This window comes from Lagenorhynchus albirostris, chromosome 2 (assembly GCF_949774975.1).
Source record: "Lagenorhynchus albirostris chromosome 2, mLagAlb1.1, whole genome shotgun sequence".
NCBI lineage: Eukaryota > Metazoa > Chordata > Mammalia > Artiodactyla > Delphinidae > Lagenorhynchus > Lagenorhynchus albirostris.
In genome coordinates, this window is record NC_083096.1 from 84,585,074 (window position 1) to 84,600,977 (window position 15,904).

Below are 15,904 nucleotides of genomic sequence, written 5' to 3' on the forward strand. Positions count from 1 at the left end.
GGTGAGGTCGGGCTATAATCAAACACTCAGAAGGTTCTTCACTAAAAACTCTGTAAGACACTAAGTCATAAGTGCCCTTGTTCATAGAGACTTGTGGGATTTTAGAACATTTATAAGGAGAGAGCTGCACTCTCTACCTCTATAGAGCTGCACTCTCTACCTCTATAGAGAACACAGAAGGAAGAGCTGTTTCACTGAGCGGACCGGATCGTGCCATTTGGGACTTGAGAACTTGCACTCATCAGTTGCGGGGTGGGGGAAACGGTGGTGTCCAGAAGCCATGGCTGTCCCCAGTCCAAGCCTCAGTGGTGTCCAGCAGGGGGCGCTAGAGCAGAAGAGGTGGGTGGAAGGACCTGGTTGTGAGACACATCCTAGGGAATCCCAGAGGGACCTGGGGAAGGGGAGGTGCTTTCTAGACGTTTGAAGTCAGGAGAGGCAAGGGCCCGGGAAGCCCTAATACAGTCCCAAAGATGACAAACTAACTGTCAGAGGTTGAGATGACTAGAGGACCTGGCCTCTGTTGACATGAAGGAGAGAAAGACGAAAGAAGACACACCAATAACTTAAGATCCCAAGTCTCTGTTTCAAGACAGCAAAGATTGTAAAGCTACTGAAAACATTAGGAAATCTAGGAAGAAGAATCTATATATAGGAACATAAGATGGGGTGATGAGCTCTAATCTCTACAAGCTGGGAAGACATTCAACTGGAAGGATCTTTCATTTATTGATTCATTCACTCACTTAGCAAGCATTTATTGAGTGTCTGTTATGTGCCAGGCACTCTTCCAGATGCCAGGGACACAACGTTGAGCAAAACAGATTCCTATCCTTGTAGAATTTAGAGTTTAGTATATGGGATTGGTGGGTAAGGTCTGGGAAAGGAAAAGACGGGAAGACAGAAAGTAAGTAAACAACCCAATAAATATATTATAGTAAATGTATTATATGAGTTAGAGAACTGTCAAGAGGACGAGCTATCAGGGCTGCTGATGTAGATTTGGGAGTTTAGTAGTTTCCAACCACTGTCCATGTTGGTATGCCCCAAGGAGCTTTTAAAAGCAAGGATTCTTGAGTCCCATCTTGGAAATTTGGATTTTTCTAGCATTGTGACCAGGCCCAGAAATACGCATTTTTCTAAAAGCTCCCTGAGAGATTTTACCTGGTACACAGGTTTGGGACCAGCACTGATCTGTGGATCTTGATCCTACATCAAGCCACACAAGGGCCTAACCTCCCTGAAGCAAATGGAGCAAGAGTGAGAGGGCTAAGGATGGTGTCCACTCTGTGGCAACTCACAGCCTGAAAAATGTCAGTTTTAATCATCTCATGCTATCTCCCACTGGCCTGTTCTTTTCTTGGAGTGAACAGTGAGAAGCAAAATCATTTTTTGAACCATATTGGTCCAAAAGAAGCTGTGATTCTCTAAACAAAGTTGATGGGCAAGACAGATGTTGAGAAAACCTAAATTCATTGAGTTGTTTTCATCTGCAGCAACCAAAATGGCTTGCTAACTTGTAGAAAAACATCTGTTATCAAAATTCATACACATGCAAATGTCAAAAAAATTGTACTTTGTAACTTTCTTGTCTTTGGCATACTCCATTCCAACTATTTTTTTTTAAGTACAAAAGAATTCATTATACGGACCTCTTGAGTTTTTAATAGTAAAATCCATTCTTACCATCCATGAAACAGGTCTCCTCCCAGAACAGAACCTTGGATATAGTAGACCCCACTAAATATTTATTGAAGGAATGAAAGAATCAATGCCTCAATCAATCAAATCTCCTTCAGTCTTTACCATCCAAGATACAATTAAAAGAATGGAATTCTCTGAGATTCAAAAGGAGGAAAATCTATGGTAGTGATGGGGATATAGTGAACAGGTCTCTGGAAAAGTTTGCTCAGGGTTCCAAAGACTTAAACTTACGAACATCATAATCCAACTTTACATTCATGGTCTTAACACTACAGACCCTAACATACACACACACGTACACATGCACACTCATGTGCATAGGTGCGTCTCCACTGCTTACCTCAATGGAGGGTCTGATGAGCTCCTTTTCACCTTCAGGAAGCCTTCGTTCTAGCAGACTGTGCTAGGGATGAACTGATGAGAGCATGTTACAAGAAGTAGAAGGAAACCTCTCACTGTGACATGCGCAGTGTCAAGGCAATATTTAAAGGGACATAAATTCCTTTCTGTACAGTGTCAAGAAGAAGGTAATTTTCAGATGAGAGGAAAGTTGGAACGGAGGCAAATTGTTAGTTGAGAACAATTTGAGAACTCAAATTGTGCCTCAGGTCTGTCATTTGTAAAATAAGTATAATAATAGTTCTTACCTCATACAGTCAAAGTGGGGATTCATAAAGTAATCAACTGAAAACACTGCAGCAGTGCCTGGCACATAATAAGCACTCCATATGTTTGCTATTATTAGTTTTTGCTCATCTGCTCACTTCCTACTTCATATAAACACAGTTTCCTGGTTCCTAGAATATGTAGTACGTGAACTCAGAAAACCAGAATCCAATGTCATTTTCAAGCCCATTCTATGATGGGCCCAGCTTTGTGAAGAACTGTGTGTAAACCCAAACAGTGGTTGTAGAGTTGCTCTTTCCTCCCTTCCTCCAACCACACTCCTCACCCCCACCCCACTGAAGAGGGAAGAAAGTAAGAAAAAAAACCCACACCTTCTTGTCCTTTAAAACCAAATCAGCATGACCATTAAATCTCTTTGCGGCTCTTAACACAGCTTGTTTTCGTTAGCTCTGAGTAGGATGTTGGTATTTCTTTCCCTTAAGTCCTTAAGAAATGTCTTTTGGAATAGAGTGACCTGGATGAATAGCAATTGATGACAAAAGCCATAGGGATACCAGTGTGTGCTCAGAATGGACCTCCTTGTGTAACAGCTTATGTAATACCCAGCTCCTCCCCGTCACCAATTAGTCACGGCTGCCCTGGGCCTCCACACTGTTGGTTACCACCACAGGGCGTCAGCTCTTAGGCAATTCCTCTTTATTTTCAAGGGAACCACTGTTCATCCCTGTGCTTTCTTGGACCACAGCTTTGAACTAGAAAAGAATGGCATTTGGTTTTCTACAGAGCGTTGCACATTCCAGGCCTCTCAAATCATTTCACAAAAGGAGATGAGAGTTCAGCAGCTCTGCAGGCGAACACAGCAACCATTCTGCCCTGACCAGACCGCGTGGCCACGTTAATGAAGAGCGCAGATGGCTCCCAGGCTATGGGCTGGCTCCCCATGCTTTTTATTTGGTACAGCGTGAGCAACTTATCCCAGCTTGCTGGGTACTAACCCAGTGTTAGCACTGAAAGTCTGAATCCTGGGAAACCCCTCCACTCTGGACAAACCAGGATGGTGGGTCACCTTCTGACAGGTAACTAACCAGGCAGTTCCCAGAGCCTGAGAAACCATAAAACAAGCCCAGGACTGAGAGACAACCCTTGGGCCAATGCTTCAACCAAAATAGCAATTAGGGTTTATGAGCTGATCGAGGACAGATTCCTGAGTTGGCCTCTGATTCTGAGTACCTGTATGCTTTAAATGGTTTCTGTCAATTGCCTGTTCTATCAAAACTGATTCAATTAAATCCATACATCCCAGGACACTGAACATGATCTGTTGACATTTGCTTCCTCCTCCAGCCCCTGGCAAATACAGTAGAGTGATGGTGATAATGGAATTAAATTTCTCACCTTTCATTCTGACTGCTCTCTGGCCCTGACTGGATCTCATTTGCCAGAGAAGTTTTTTTCTATCTGTCCTTTGATCACAAAAGTAGATCGGTCCAGCCAGGTGGACCGATGAGTTAGGTGATGAGTTCCTATCATTTCAATGTTTAAGTAAAAACCATGCATACACTTTCATGTCTTTTGCAGAGAACACACACACTTGTAGCCGGACAACCCATTGCTACTCTAGACTAGTGTTCAAGGAAACTATTGTCTTACTTCTAACTGTTACAGGTTGCAAAGAAATTGTCCTTGAAGATGAATGAGGTTGACTTCTATGAGCCATTTATGGACGAGCCCATTGCCATCCCTGACAAACCCTACACAGAAGAGGAGCTTGTGGAGTTTGTGAAGGAGCACCAAAGGTGTCCCAGATGGCATGCAGGGGTGGGGGCAGGGGGGATCCAGGGCCTGGGAGATGGAGAAAAGCCTCTCAGTCCTACCATTTCAGACCCCCAAGGGCAACAACCTGGAGTTAGTAACCGAGCAGAACTGAACTCAGTAGTGTGGCTTTGTTGGTCATTGATCAGTGGCAGGGATGTTGCCATATTTTCTGAATATGGGTCTACACTTGCAAACAAGGTTAGACCACCTCCCTGCAGTGAGGAAATCACCTCATACAGTAGGATGTAAGTAAATTCTACAATGATAATGATAGTGATGTAGTGACAGCCTCCTAAAGTACTATGTTAGGTGCTTTTGGAAACTATATTACCGACTCTTCAACATTATGGGGTAATTATTATCATCCTAATTTTACAGATCAAGGAATTGGGCTCAGGGTAGCTGAGTAACTTAGTCAAGGATGAACATTTTATGCCTAGAACTTCTGGGAGAGGAATCGTTGATACCACCAGCTCTAGCATGGATCAGCAAGCTTTTTCTACAAAGGGCCAGATAATAAATATTTCAGGCTCTATGAGCCAGACGGTCTCTGTTGCAAACACTCAATTCTGCCGTTATAGTGTGCAAGCAGTCGCGGGCCATATGTAAACAAATGGGTGTGGCTGTGTCCCAAAGGGAGTTTATTTATAAAAACAGGAGCCATTGGCTGGATTTGACCCACCAGCTGTAGTTTGCTGACCCCAGCTCTTAAGGGAGGGACAATACTGGAACATGGAATATGGTGGTGGTTCACCCTCTCACCCACCCACCCTCCCCTCCACATGCTCACATAGGTTCGTTGAACCTGGAGCATCATGATTCCATCACCCAGTCAGCTTGGTCCCTCCAGGGATGCAGCACCTGGAGGAACAAATATCAGCATGTCTAACAGTATTTGTCAACATTCAAAAAGAAATGAAACCATGAGCAAAAGATAGACCCAACCTGCTCCTCCCTAAAGGGCTTTTGACGGATGACCCTGTGATGAAACAACTGTAGTTCTGGGCTGTTTCCTCTCCTGGGTCTCCTCATTCTGGGCCTGCTCTGGGTTCTCAGGAGTGGCAACTGTATGTGAGGAGGGAAACGGCTTCTTGGCCTGGGAGTGAGCTGACTCCGTGCCCTCTGACCTATCATTTGTAATAGATTTTATAATCCTTGGATCAAATGAGCCCATGGAAAGGCTGAGAGCTTTAGGCCCAGCTCTGTGTGTGACACAACAGGGTCAATCTGCTCTGTCTCCTTAGGGGAGACAACAGGTACGTAGACACTCTTGAAAATGGACTAACATCTCATTCTACATTTCACTGTGCTGAGGCTTTGGTGTTAGCCAAGGTAATCCCTACTCAACAAAGCTCATCTTTTTTTTTTTTTTTTCAGATCCACTCTACGTCGCTTGCGCCCAGAAGATATGTTTGAAACATGGGTAAGAAAGTGGCAAACTCTTTCTGCTTTGTAGAGATGGGTATATTCCCCAGGAGGAATACCCCTTTGAGTTCCAAAACTCAAACCAAGTCTTATTTGCCTGGAGTGGATGTCTGGATGGTGGAGAATTTGAAATGTGGACAATATCACACTGAGTTACAACCCAGTTCTTCTGGGCTGGCCAGTAGGCAAAATTACTCTATCTCTGAGTTCATTTCCTAGAGTTTCTACTGGCTTTCATTCACTGGCCACCAGAGACCCAAGGTCACGTGGTAGAAGGAACTCAGACCATGAGTTACATACAGACTTGAGCTGAAGCCCACAGTCTGCCACCTAGCAGCTTTGCAGCGTAGATCAAGTCACGTGGTCTTTCTGAGCTTTAATTTCTGTATCTAAAATCAGGCTTTTTGTAAGTATGAAAGGTGTGAAGAACCCAGACATAGGGGGCACTCCATTCATGCATGGTAGCTGTTTTTGTAAATATCAACTCAAGGCACTGGAAAATGCTGAGTCAGACTGTCCCCTAGGTCTGTGTCACAGACAAGACGTAAGGTGGGTCAAATTGCATTAGAAAGAGGGCCTTGGAGATACATTCCCCCCACCCCACCCCCCAGCTTTATACAAAATTCCGTAAACAGTAACAACCAAAGTCTATGGAGCATTTTTCAAAGCATTTCATGCATCTTTTTACTTGGATCTCTCAACAGTTCTAGAAAGTGATATAGAACAAGTATTATTTTAGCTTCCTGGGGAAACTGACAATCATACAGATTAGATTAATTACTCACGGATACATAACTAATAAGCATTAGATCTTGGGACTTAAATTTAGACCACCTGGGGCCAAATCTCATTTCTCCAGTATACCTCCTAGAGTGGGCCATGTCCCCATAAGGCAACATTCTGGCGGGGAGGGGGCGGAAAGGGATTAACATGGAAGCATATATTTACTCTCTAACTCAGAGTCTAAAGTGACAGATGAACAGAACCGTGGAGTAACTTGACACCCTCTGTTTTACTGGCACGTAACTTCTTTGGATATCTGAAGGTAGAACAAACATTTCACACCGAAGGCAAATGATCTGGTCCAGAGGAGAGAACTATAGAAGAGCAACACAGCACAATAGAAACATCTTTTCCTAACATTTAAACCTTTCAAAAATTTAACCTTTAGGAGGTCTCATTATTAGATTTAAAAATAACAAAAAGCATATAACAGTGCTTTGAAAATAATATTCCTTTTTAAATTATTTTTGCTTTTCACCTAAAACAATTTCAGACTTATAAAAAATAGTGCAAAGAATTCCATGATCCCTTTACCCAGATTCCCCAAATGTTAACATTTTACTCCTTTTGCTTTATCACACACTCTCGTGATATACAGATTTTTTCCTGAACTGTCTGAGACTAAGTAGCAGAGCCAATTCCCCTTTGCTCCTATATACTTCAGAAGTTGTCTAAAAACAAGAACTTTCTCTTATACAATCATAGTATGCTTATCAAAATCAGGAAATTAATACAATTCCACGTTTAAATTGACCAGTTGTCACTAATATCCTTTATAGCAAGAGAAAACATTTGTTTTTTCCTGGCCCAGGATCCAATCCTGGATCACAGGCTTATGTTTGGTCGTTATGTTACTTCAGTTGCCTTTAATCTGGAAGAGGTCATTGGTTTTTGTCTCTCATGACACAAGGTACCATTTTAAATCGAGAGTGATTATTACTGTTCCGTTCTGCTATGCCTTTATCTTTACTTCTTCTTCTTACTTTGTTCATTCTTAAGAGATAAGTCTCTAGGCTCCTGGAAGGGAGACACTGCAAAACTGTAGAACCCTTTTCTCAGGCCTTTCCTCACTGACATAGCAGTATCACGTCCCAAACCACCACACCATAGCGGGAGAGGTCCTGTCCCCTCCTTCACAGACACCCCTAATCCTCCACACTGCCCTGAAGAAATGCTCTCTCTCCCATATCGGAGGTAGATGTTCAGAAAGAAAGTTCACGGCCTGGCTTCCCTGGAACCCATCCTCTGCTTTCTTTTCACTTAGTAAGATACAGCTTTTGCTATACTATAAGATAACAGTGATGGCTCACATTATTATATATTCAATTGTTTTCTAGTTGGGAAAGGGCTGTGTATTGAAGTTAACCAGGTAGAGAAAAGGGCAAACAGACTGGTTTACTCCTTTCCAACACGCCATCATGGAATACCCAAGTGATTCCCCAGAAGCCCTAGCCAGACCTAGTCAGCCCCTCATCCAAGTCTCCAACTAGGGAGGGAGGGCAAGACAGGCCATCCAGGGTTATCTTCACATCCTGAAAAAGGAGGAGCAGAAATCAGTCTGTCAGAAGGCTCTTTGGGGAACCTCTCTGCCTATCCCCAACCCATCCACATGTGCCCACCCCCAAAGCAGCATCTTCCTGGGCTACTTGGTCATAGCAACTTAAACCCCACATGTTGGGGAAAGTGACCAGCTCATGAACTTTCAAGTCTTTATCTTCAATACCCACTTCCTTAGACATTGCAAGATATTTAAATAAAATAGTAAAACTAGGTAGAGCTAAAGCAACTATTGACCTTCTTCTCTCCCAAACTCTACAGGTTTTTAAAGCAGCAAATCATAGAAAACACATAACTTATTATTCCTAAAAACATTATGCCTAGTAATATTTGCTGTGTGAAAATCAGACAGCTTTTTTTTTTTTTTTTTTTTTTTGCGGTATGTGGGCCTCTCACTGCTGTGGCCTCTCCCGTTGAGGAGCACAGGCTCCGGACGCGCAGGCTCAGCGGCCATGGCTCACGGGCCCAGCCGCTCCGCGGCATGTGGGATCTTCCCGGACCGGGGCACGAACCCGTGTCCCCTGCATCGGCAGGTGGACTCTCAACCACTGCGCCACCAGGAAAGCCCCAGACAGCTATTTATTTATTTATTTAGAATATTCAAAGAATGTCGAGGTAGAGCAGGGCGGTCCAGACCCAATGCTGACCTGTCCTTCCTCTTTGAGTCTCCACCTTCCCACCGGCTCTCCATCCTAGCAAGTGGCCAGCCAGAGTCCTTAGCAAAAGCCCACAGAAATGGGAGTCAGCAGTTCTTTCTAAAAGAATCTTCCCTTTGTTGCAATAGGCAAGTAATTCCCAGAGGGGGGCAGAGAGCTCCTCCAGATGAGCCCCTGCACCACTTCACTGCCCCTTAGTTAGGGAGTCTGACAGGTTTAACTGCTTCTTTTTTTCCTTTGCATCTCTTCATTCAACATGAGAGCAAACATTCAACCAAGACTGGAAAGAAACAGAGTTAAATATGAACAATGGTAATTGATTGGTGGGTAATTGATGTTTCATTTCTCCTTGGTATCTCTAATATTTGCTAATTTTCTTCAAGCGGTATGTAAGATTTTTATCACTATATTCTTTTTTTTTAAGTCAATAAACATTAAGAAGAACCTATTACATTGTGCTAAGTACGGAGGTTATAAAAATAAGCCTTGCTGTCCTGTCCTTAGGAATTTGAGGTTAAGTAGATGAAACAGTTGCAATAATACAACACCAGCCCAGTATGCTTGCCGCTATGACAAACGGACATACAAAGTGCTAGGGAATCTAGAGTAAGGTATTCACCAAAGTAACTCCCAAATTTCCACTTCTTTGGGGGATCTGGCGCTCAGCCACTTTGTATAAAAGCCCCTTCTTGGCCTCTTTCAACTTAAGTAAGAGCCACTGACCAGAGTTTGCAACATCTTCTGCAAAGCCCGTGGAGAGACAATAGATTTAAGGAGCCCATTCTGCTGTTGTTCATAATGTCAGGGAGGAAAATCTTTCCTCTACCCTATTAGGTTCATTTCTTACGGCCTACAAATTAACCTGACAAAAGACAGATTGGCAAGAGAGAAAAAAAAAAAAAAGATGTAATTAGCTATTTATGCATGCGAGTTCACAAATGTGATTCAAGGAGGGGCTTATATACCATCTTAATGGGGAATGGGGCGGGTAGGGGCAGAGGAGCACTTCTGGGAGAACGAAATGACTTTTTGGAAAGATAAATGGGCCCTTAGGAGAAGAGATGGCAGATATGATAGTTTTGTGATAATGTCTATCTGAGAAAAGAAAATTAGAGTGATGACAAGTTCTTTGGGGAGGCTCTACTTTTAGGCAGATAAAAGATTTCAGGAATTCAAATGCCTTCAGCCAAAATAGTTTTTATGCCACAGTGGCCTATTCTGGACCCCTTCAGTGAGAAGGAGCATGGGCTTTGGGGCCAGACAGAACTGGCTTGAATCCCAGTTGTGTCACGTACCATCTCATGCCTTAAGGTAAGTCACTTAATTCTTGAAGCATTGAATAGGAATGAGACTTTGATTTGCGATTTAGAAACAATGTATTTACAAAGTACTGATACAGAGGGTGGCAAATATTATTGTCTCCATTTTCATCATCATTATCATTTTAAGCCATAATGCCTTCCCTCAGAGAGCTTGCCATCTGGTTGAGAAGAGATTTGTGCCATTAAAAAGGTTATTTCTGGGCTTCCCTGGTGGCGCAGTGGTTGAGAGTCTGCCTGCCGATGCAGGGGACACGGGTTCGTGACCCGGTCCGGGAAGATGGCTGCTGAGCCTGCGCGTTTGGAGCCTGTGCTCTGCAACGGGAGAGGCCACAACAGTGAGAGGCCCGCGTATCACAAAAAAAAAAAAAGGTTATTTCCAAGGCAAGGCGATGACTAAATGGGTGATCTGGGCAGCAAAGGCTGTGGGGTTCAGAGAAAGCCCCTGGGGTATTCTCAGGCCCGTGGATGGTCAGCTCGGCTCTTCCTCCCCCCATGCACGTTGGATTCTCATCGAGTAACCCTGACTTACTGGCTTGTCCGTGGATTCTTGCTCTGTGAGTTTATTACTGAAAATACTGAAAACACCTGGCACTAAGCAGCGCCTGCCTCTTTGCAGGTGTTCAATACAGGTTTGTGGGCTGAATCTTTGAGACCCACAGAGAGAGAGGCTCTTTCTTTGGGTTACGTATGGCTCTCCATCCAGGGACCACCTCAGGCGTGGGGAGTGACAGCTGTATTATAAGCAGCCTCTTAGCAAACGAATATGGATTCTTAATTCTAAAACCAATTTCCAAATGCATTCTAGAAGGGCACACAGAAATGAACAGAATTAACACTGCTTACTTCCAACTGATGGCAGGAGACAGAGATACGGGGCAGCCTAATGAGAACTGATCAAGATATTCTGTCTGGCGATAATAGCAAATGTAAAATAGGGAAACCTCAGACTCCCCTTCTGGTTGCTGTCGGATTTGTGTAATAAACCTGCACTCGTGCACGCGCGCACGCACACACACACGTTATCTGTAAAATTCAATTCCCCAGAGAGTCTGACCATGGCAGTGCCTACTCTCTTGTTTTTAATAATAATATTTTCCATTTAATCTCTCTTAGACTATTTGGAGGTTTTTGTCCATTCCAAACTCAAAGGGGAAAAATTAGCATTTAGATAGGATTGCACCAGCATTAAAATCAATTGAAATGGAAACAGAGATCATGGGAGGGTTGAGATGCCCGGAGTTTTTTTTTTTTCCCTAGGATGATTCTGATATGACACATTCAGGGCATCCAGTGAATCCCTCTGCTGGTGTCAGTGATAATCATATTCACTTGGGTTTGTCCCCGGTGTCTCGTTCTCACACAACTTCCTCTCCAGGTCTTCTGAGGATCACATTTCCCAAAGAGGGGTCCCTCTAAGCTCTCGCTTCTCCTTCTGCAGGAATAATCAATGCAGAGGAGACACAAGGCACATATATATGGTCCTTTCTGCCCAGGACATAGAAACATGGAATGCCACTTGCTTGTCCATGGATTTGAAATACTCTCTCTAGATTCTTTACCTCGTCCCAGCCTTCACATCCACACACACTTTACTGTCACACCCTCAACCTTCCCTAACTCCAAATTCCAGACTCTCCCTGTAGCCTCCCACTTTCATGACATGTTTTAGAGGCCTATCCTGCTTTGGCAAGCTTGGGTTCCAGAGCAGAAAGGACCCCAAGGAAACAGCCTGGAGGTCACAGTCAGCAAGGCGTCCCCTACTGACCACACAGGTTCTGCTCCTTCAATAAGAGATGTCTTAACAGGGAAGCACTACACTTGCATATGATCCTCGTGTGACCAAAACAGATTCACATCCTAATTTACTGCATAGAGTCCTGTCCGCTGCCTGTTTGGGGACAGCTTCAGGATCTGTCAGCAGCATTCGGAAGTTTCCACAATCTGGTATATCGCCGATTATATTTGCTGGAGGTGAATTCTTGAGAACACAGACGGACGTGCGCACTCACTGAGCTGTGTCCAGAATGCTTGTTGCCCTCAGAGCTCCTGATAAACCAGACTCACATTCTTCCTCATTTTGCCTTTTACTGCTGCTCTCCTGGACCCACCAGCCCACCGGGGTGAGGCCCCTTTAGTGCTAATGTCTGTGTGCAGTTGGTGTTTCCCTGTCTTGCAAACCCACTGATCAAACTCCACACATTCCTCCCAGGGGCTCATCAGTATTCCTGTCCTGAATGCATGCCCTGCTCGGCTCTTCTGTGCCCCTGCGTCCACCCCCCTCCACCACCTCCCATTTCCATTCCAGTCTCTGAGTCTGTCCTTGGTACCTCTCCACCCAGGAGAGTAACTTTGATTCTTTTCTCCCATAGGAAGATGATTTGAACGGGATCCACATTGTGGCCTTTGCGGAGAGGAGTGATCCAGGTAGGAAGCCCCCTGTCTGCTCCTGTACACCTTAAGCCTGACTGACCTCTCACCTTTGTCAGCCCTCATCCTCTCTTCCGTCACTTCCGGTTTTTCGCAACCGCAAGGTATCGGGCGCCTCCTGGTGGTCACCTGTTAGGGACGACTCCACCTTCAAATGTGCACACAGCTAACAGAACGTTGAACCTCATTCTGCCTACCTGTCCAGCTAGGAAGAAGCACCAAGTACTGAGGTTGAGGATATTAAAACGTCCTAGCTTTAAGGATGTGTGTGTGTGTGTGTGTGTGTGTGTGTGTGTAAACGTCTGTTCACATTTAAAGTTCATTTACCAATGTTGTGACCTAGCCTATGTGAATCACAATCCTACCTTAAAATAACAATCATGTACCCTTTGGTCTGAAAAATATTGTCTGTGCTTAGGAGACTTCATAGAACATATTCCCCCAAATAATCAGAACCGGGCAAAACGAGCAGCTTATTTCTAAAGTACAAAATGACGCTATAAATGGATGTGTAATTTTGTTTTATTTTGGAACTTTTTCCTGGTTTCACTCTTTTTAACACCAGTGGAAAGCGAAGTGCAGGAAAAATTAATTTTGCAGGTGGTAAAATGCCGGGTCCCTTCAGCAGTGCTCTGTGAATAAAGGGTCCCCAAAGGGAGGTGTCAGTGGTGATTCTGAAGTGTGTTTTGGAAGACCTGGGGCAATCCAGAATGTAACCAGAGAAGGCAGGGAACTTCCTTTGGGATGGCTAAGCAGTCAGGCTGTGGACTATGAGGTGCCTGGGCAGGGATTCCCAACCTGATAGTGCCACAAAGCCACCTGGGGCTGACTGAAACAGGACCTTCAGACACCTGTCAGTTCACGGGGCTCTGAGGCAAGTGCTGATGCACCGTGGGGTTGGGAACCACTGTTCCACGTAAGATACAATTGTGTCATATTTTCCTAGGACCTCAGCCTCTTATACATTCATAGGGACAGATGAGGAAACAGAGGGTCAGAGAAGTTCAACGAACTGCCCAAGAGGGCACAATGAGCTAGAGGGAGGCCATGAAGGAGGGACAGATTGTCTCATTCATCAATATATACCTGGTTCTCGCCCATGCCTTGACACATAGTGCTCAATAAATGCCTGTGGGCAGTTGATTAGATAGGCAGATGACTGACTGAGACTGAGCCCGATTCTTCACTGTCTGACCAGTAGTTTTTTGGGTTTTGTTTTGTTTTTTGGTAACACACTATCAGCCTCCATAGTTTCTTACAGGCTGAAACCCAAATGTTTTATCATGCAATTTTTAAAATTGAGATATAATCCACATACCATAAGATTCACCTTTTTAAAGTGTGCAATTCAGCAGTTTCAGTACATTCAGAAAATTGTGCAAACATCACCACTGTCTAATTCCAGAACATTTTCATCACCTCAGAAAAATCCCATACCCATTAGCAGCCTTTCCTATTCCCTTCTCCCCCACCCCCTGGCAACCACTTAATGTACTTTCTGTCGCTATGGATTTGACTGTTCTATATCTTTTATATAAATGGAACCATGTAATATGTGGCCTTTTGTGCTTGGCATCTTTCACTCAGCATAATGTTTTCAGTATTCATCTGTATGTAGTATGTATCAATAATTCATTCCTTTTTAGGGCCAAATAATATTCCATTGTATGAAAAACAAATTTATGCTGCAAATTATCTGAAAGCTTCCTTCCCCCTTTTTTTTTCATTAATTTTTTTGAATGTCCATTGATATCCCAGTTTTCCTATCATTGACTTGCAGATTTGGAAAAACTCTTCAAGAAAATCTAGTCTGCGTCCAAAAAAAAATATACCAGTATGCTTTCAGCTTTTTCCCACAGATTCTGGCCACCCCTCAGCCCCTGGAGAAGAAAATAGCAAAGGAAGCCAGTTGCCCAAGGTTTACAAGCTATAATCAAACAGAATGGGATCCCCTGGTGTTGTGTGAACAGAGATCGCCATCCGCAGCAGCCTGCTGGCCAGACTCCAGGGGGCTTCCTCCCCCGCCCTCTCCCCCCTCCCCTCCCCCTCCCAGGATTACGGGGAGGCCTGTCTGGCTTTCTGCAACAATGGAACAAAGAGGCCTCCGAGAGGTTGCAGGAACCTGTTTGACCGAGATTGCCGCTGTAATGAATCAGGCTCCAGAAACTACTTCCACCTCCTCCCTGCACAAACACCCCTGGGCCCGAAGCTGCGTCTCGCCCCAAAGGAGCCCAAGCTGGGGCTTGTTACTGGGAAGCTGGAAGAAATGCGCTGGGGGTGGGGGGCGGGGGAGGAACTCTCAGCATCTTTCCTTGGTGAGGGGGCGGGGGCGGGGGCGGGGTGGGGGGGGTGCCTGGCCTGCTCAGGGCTGGGAAAGGGAAGGGCTTTTCCGTGAAAGTCCCTGAGTCTGCGACTAGTCAGTCATTACTCTCAGGTCACTGATGTGTAACCGGGCCAGAGGGGCCTGGCTGCAGGACTAGGAATTTCATTCCTACCCAGACAGTACTTCCTCATATACCTTGCTTTTGCTAAGAAGCTACACGTGGCCCACCGCGCCAACCAAACCCTCGCCAAAGAAAACGGGTCATACATCCAGGAAAACAATACAGCTCTCCTTAAAGAGCTCACAGTCTGGAGGAACTGTGCTGTGAGCTTTATGGAGGTGGTCCTATTTGGTCCCTAAGGCCACCCTGTGATATATGCATAATAATTATCATCCCAGCGTCAGATGAGAAAAGTGATTCTTAAGGGTTAAATGACTCGCCCAGATCACTCGATGTATCCGAGCCAAGATTCAGATTCTATCAGGCTTTCTTGACCTCTGAATTCATTCTGAGTCTGAGGAAGAAGGTGATGATGATGGGGACTTACTGTATGCTTAGGTGACAGAGCAACCCCACGTGGGAGGTGCTACTTTTATTCCCACTTTACAACTGATGAAGCTGAGGCCCAGAGCCGCTGACTTGCTGGGAAGTAGTGGAGCTGGAATTAAGCTCAGCGCTGTCTGGTTCCCCAGCCGCACCCTGAACCACAAGGCCCTGCCTTGTGTCTGCCGGCCCTTCGGAGTTACTACCCCTGAGGACGTCTGGGTGACCATTTAGCCCACCCTCCTTGCTCTCTGCTGTCCTTTACCACCCCCTGCACCTCCAACATTTGAAAGACCCAGAGACGTTCAACGACGCGCTTGAGATCACACGGTTAGAGGCACAGCGGACACAGAAGCTTAGATTTCTGGTTGGCTCCTCTGGTCACTGTCCATCTGACCACACTACCGTCTCCAGGACTTCCCAGCCAGCTGCAGGCTCTGGGCATGCGCAAAGCCGCTGCAAGGAATGGGGGCGGAGGGAGCCGAGAGCGCAGGAGAAAGAAGAGGGAGTGAGGAGAGCGAGCGGAGCCATCTGGAAGCTTGAGCGCCCGATCAATGAAGAAAAGTCAAACTTCCTCCCTACTGATGTTTCCAAATTTGGAATCTACGATTTTTCCGCAGCAGCAATAACAAAGGTCTGAGTGACCCGGGTATCCCAGGGACTCTCACAGCGGTTCTGACATTCGCAGCCGAGAGCTTGTGTTCAGGGATTGCAGTGACTGCTC

General features: G+C 45.1%; 1 protein-coding gene across 1 annotated transcript in view; it reads left to right on the top strand.

Moving 5' to 3' along the window:
• The window catches only part of CASQ2 (calsequestrin 2), a 63,704-nt gene that overhangs the window by 36,016 nt on the left and 11,784 nt on the right, over positions 1–15,904 (top strand). Inside the window, exons 6-8 of the mRNA XM_060139250.1 lie at positions 3,994–4,124; positions 5,521–5,566; positions 12,256–12,310. Coding sequence (XP_059995233.1) covers positions 3,994–4,124; positions 5,521–5,566; positions 12,256–12,310 — 232 coding nt within the window. The remainder of the gene's footprint in view (positions 1–3,993; positions 4,125–5,520; positions 5,567–12,255; positions 12,311–15,904) is intronic.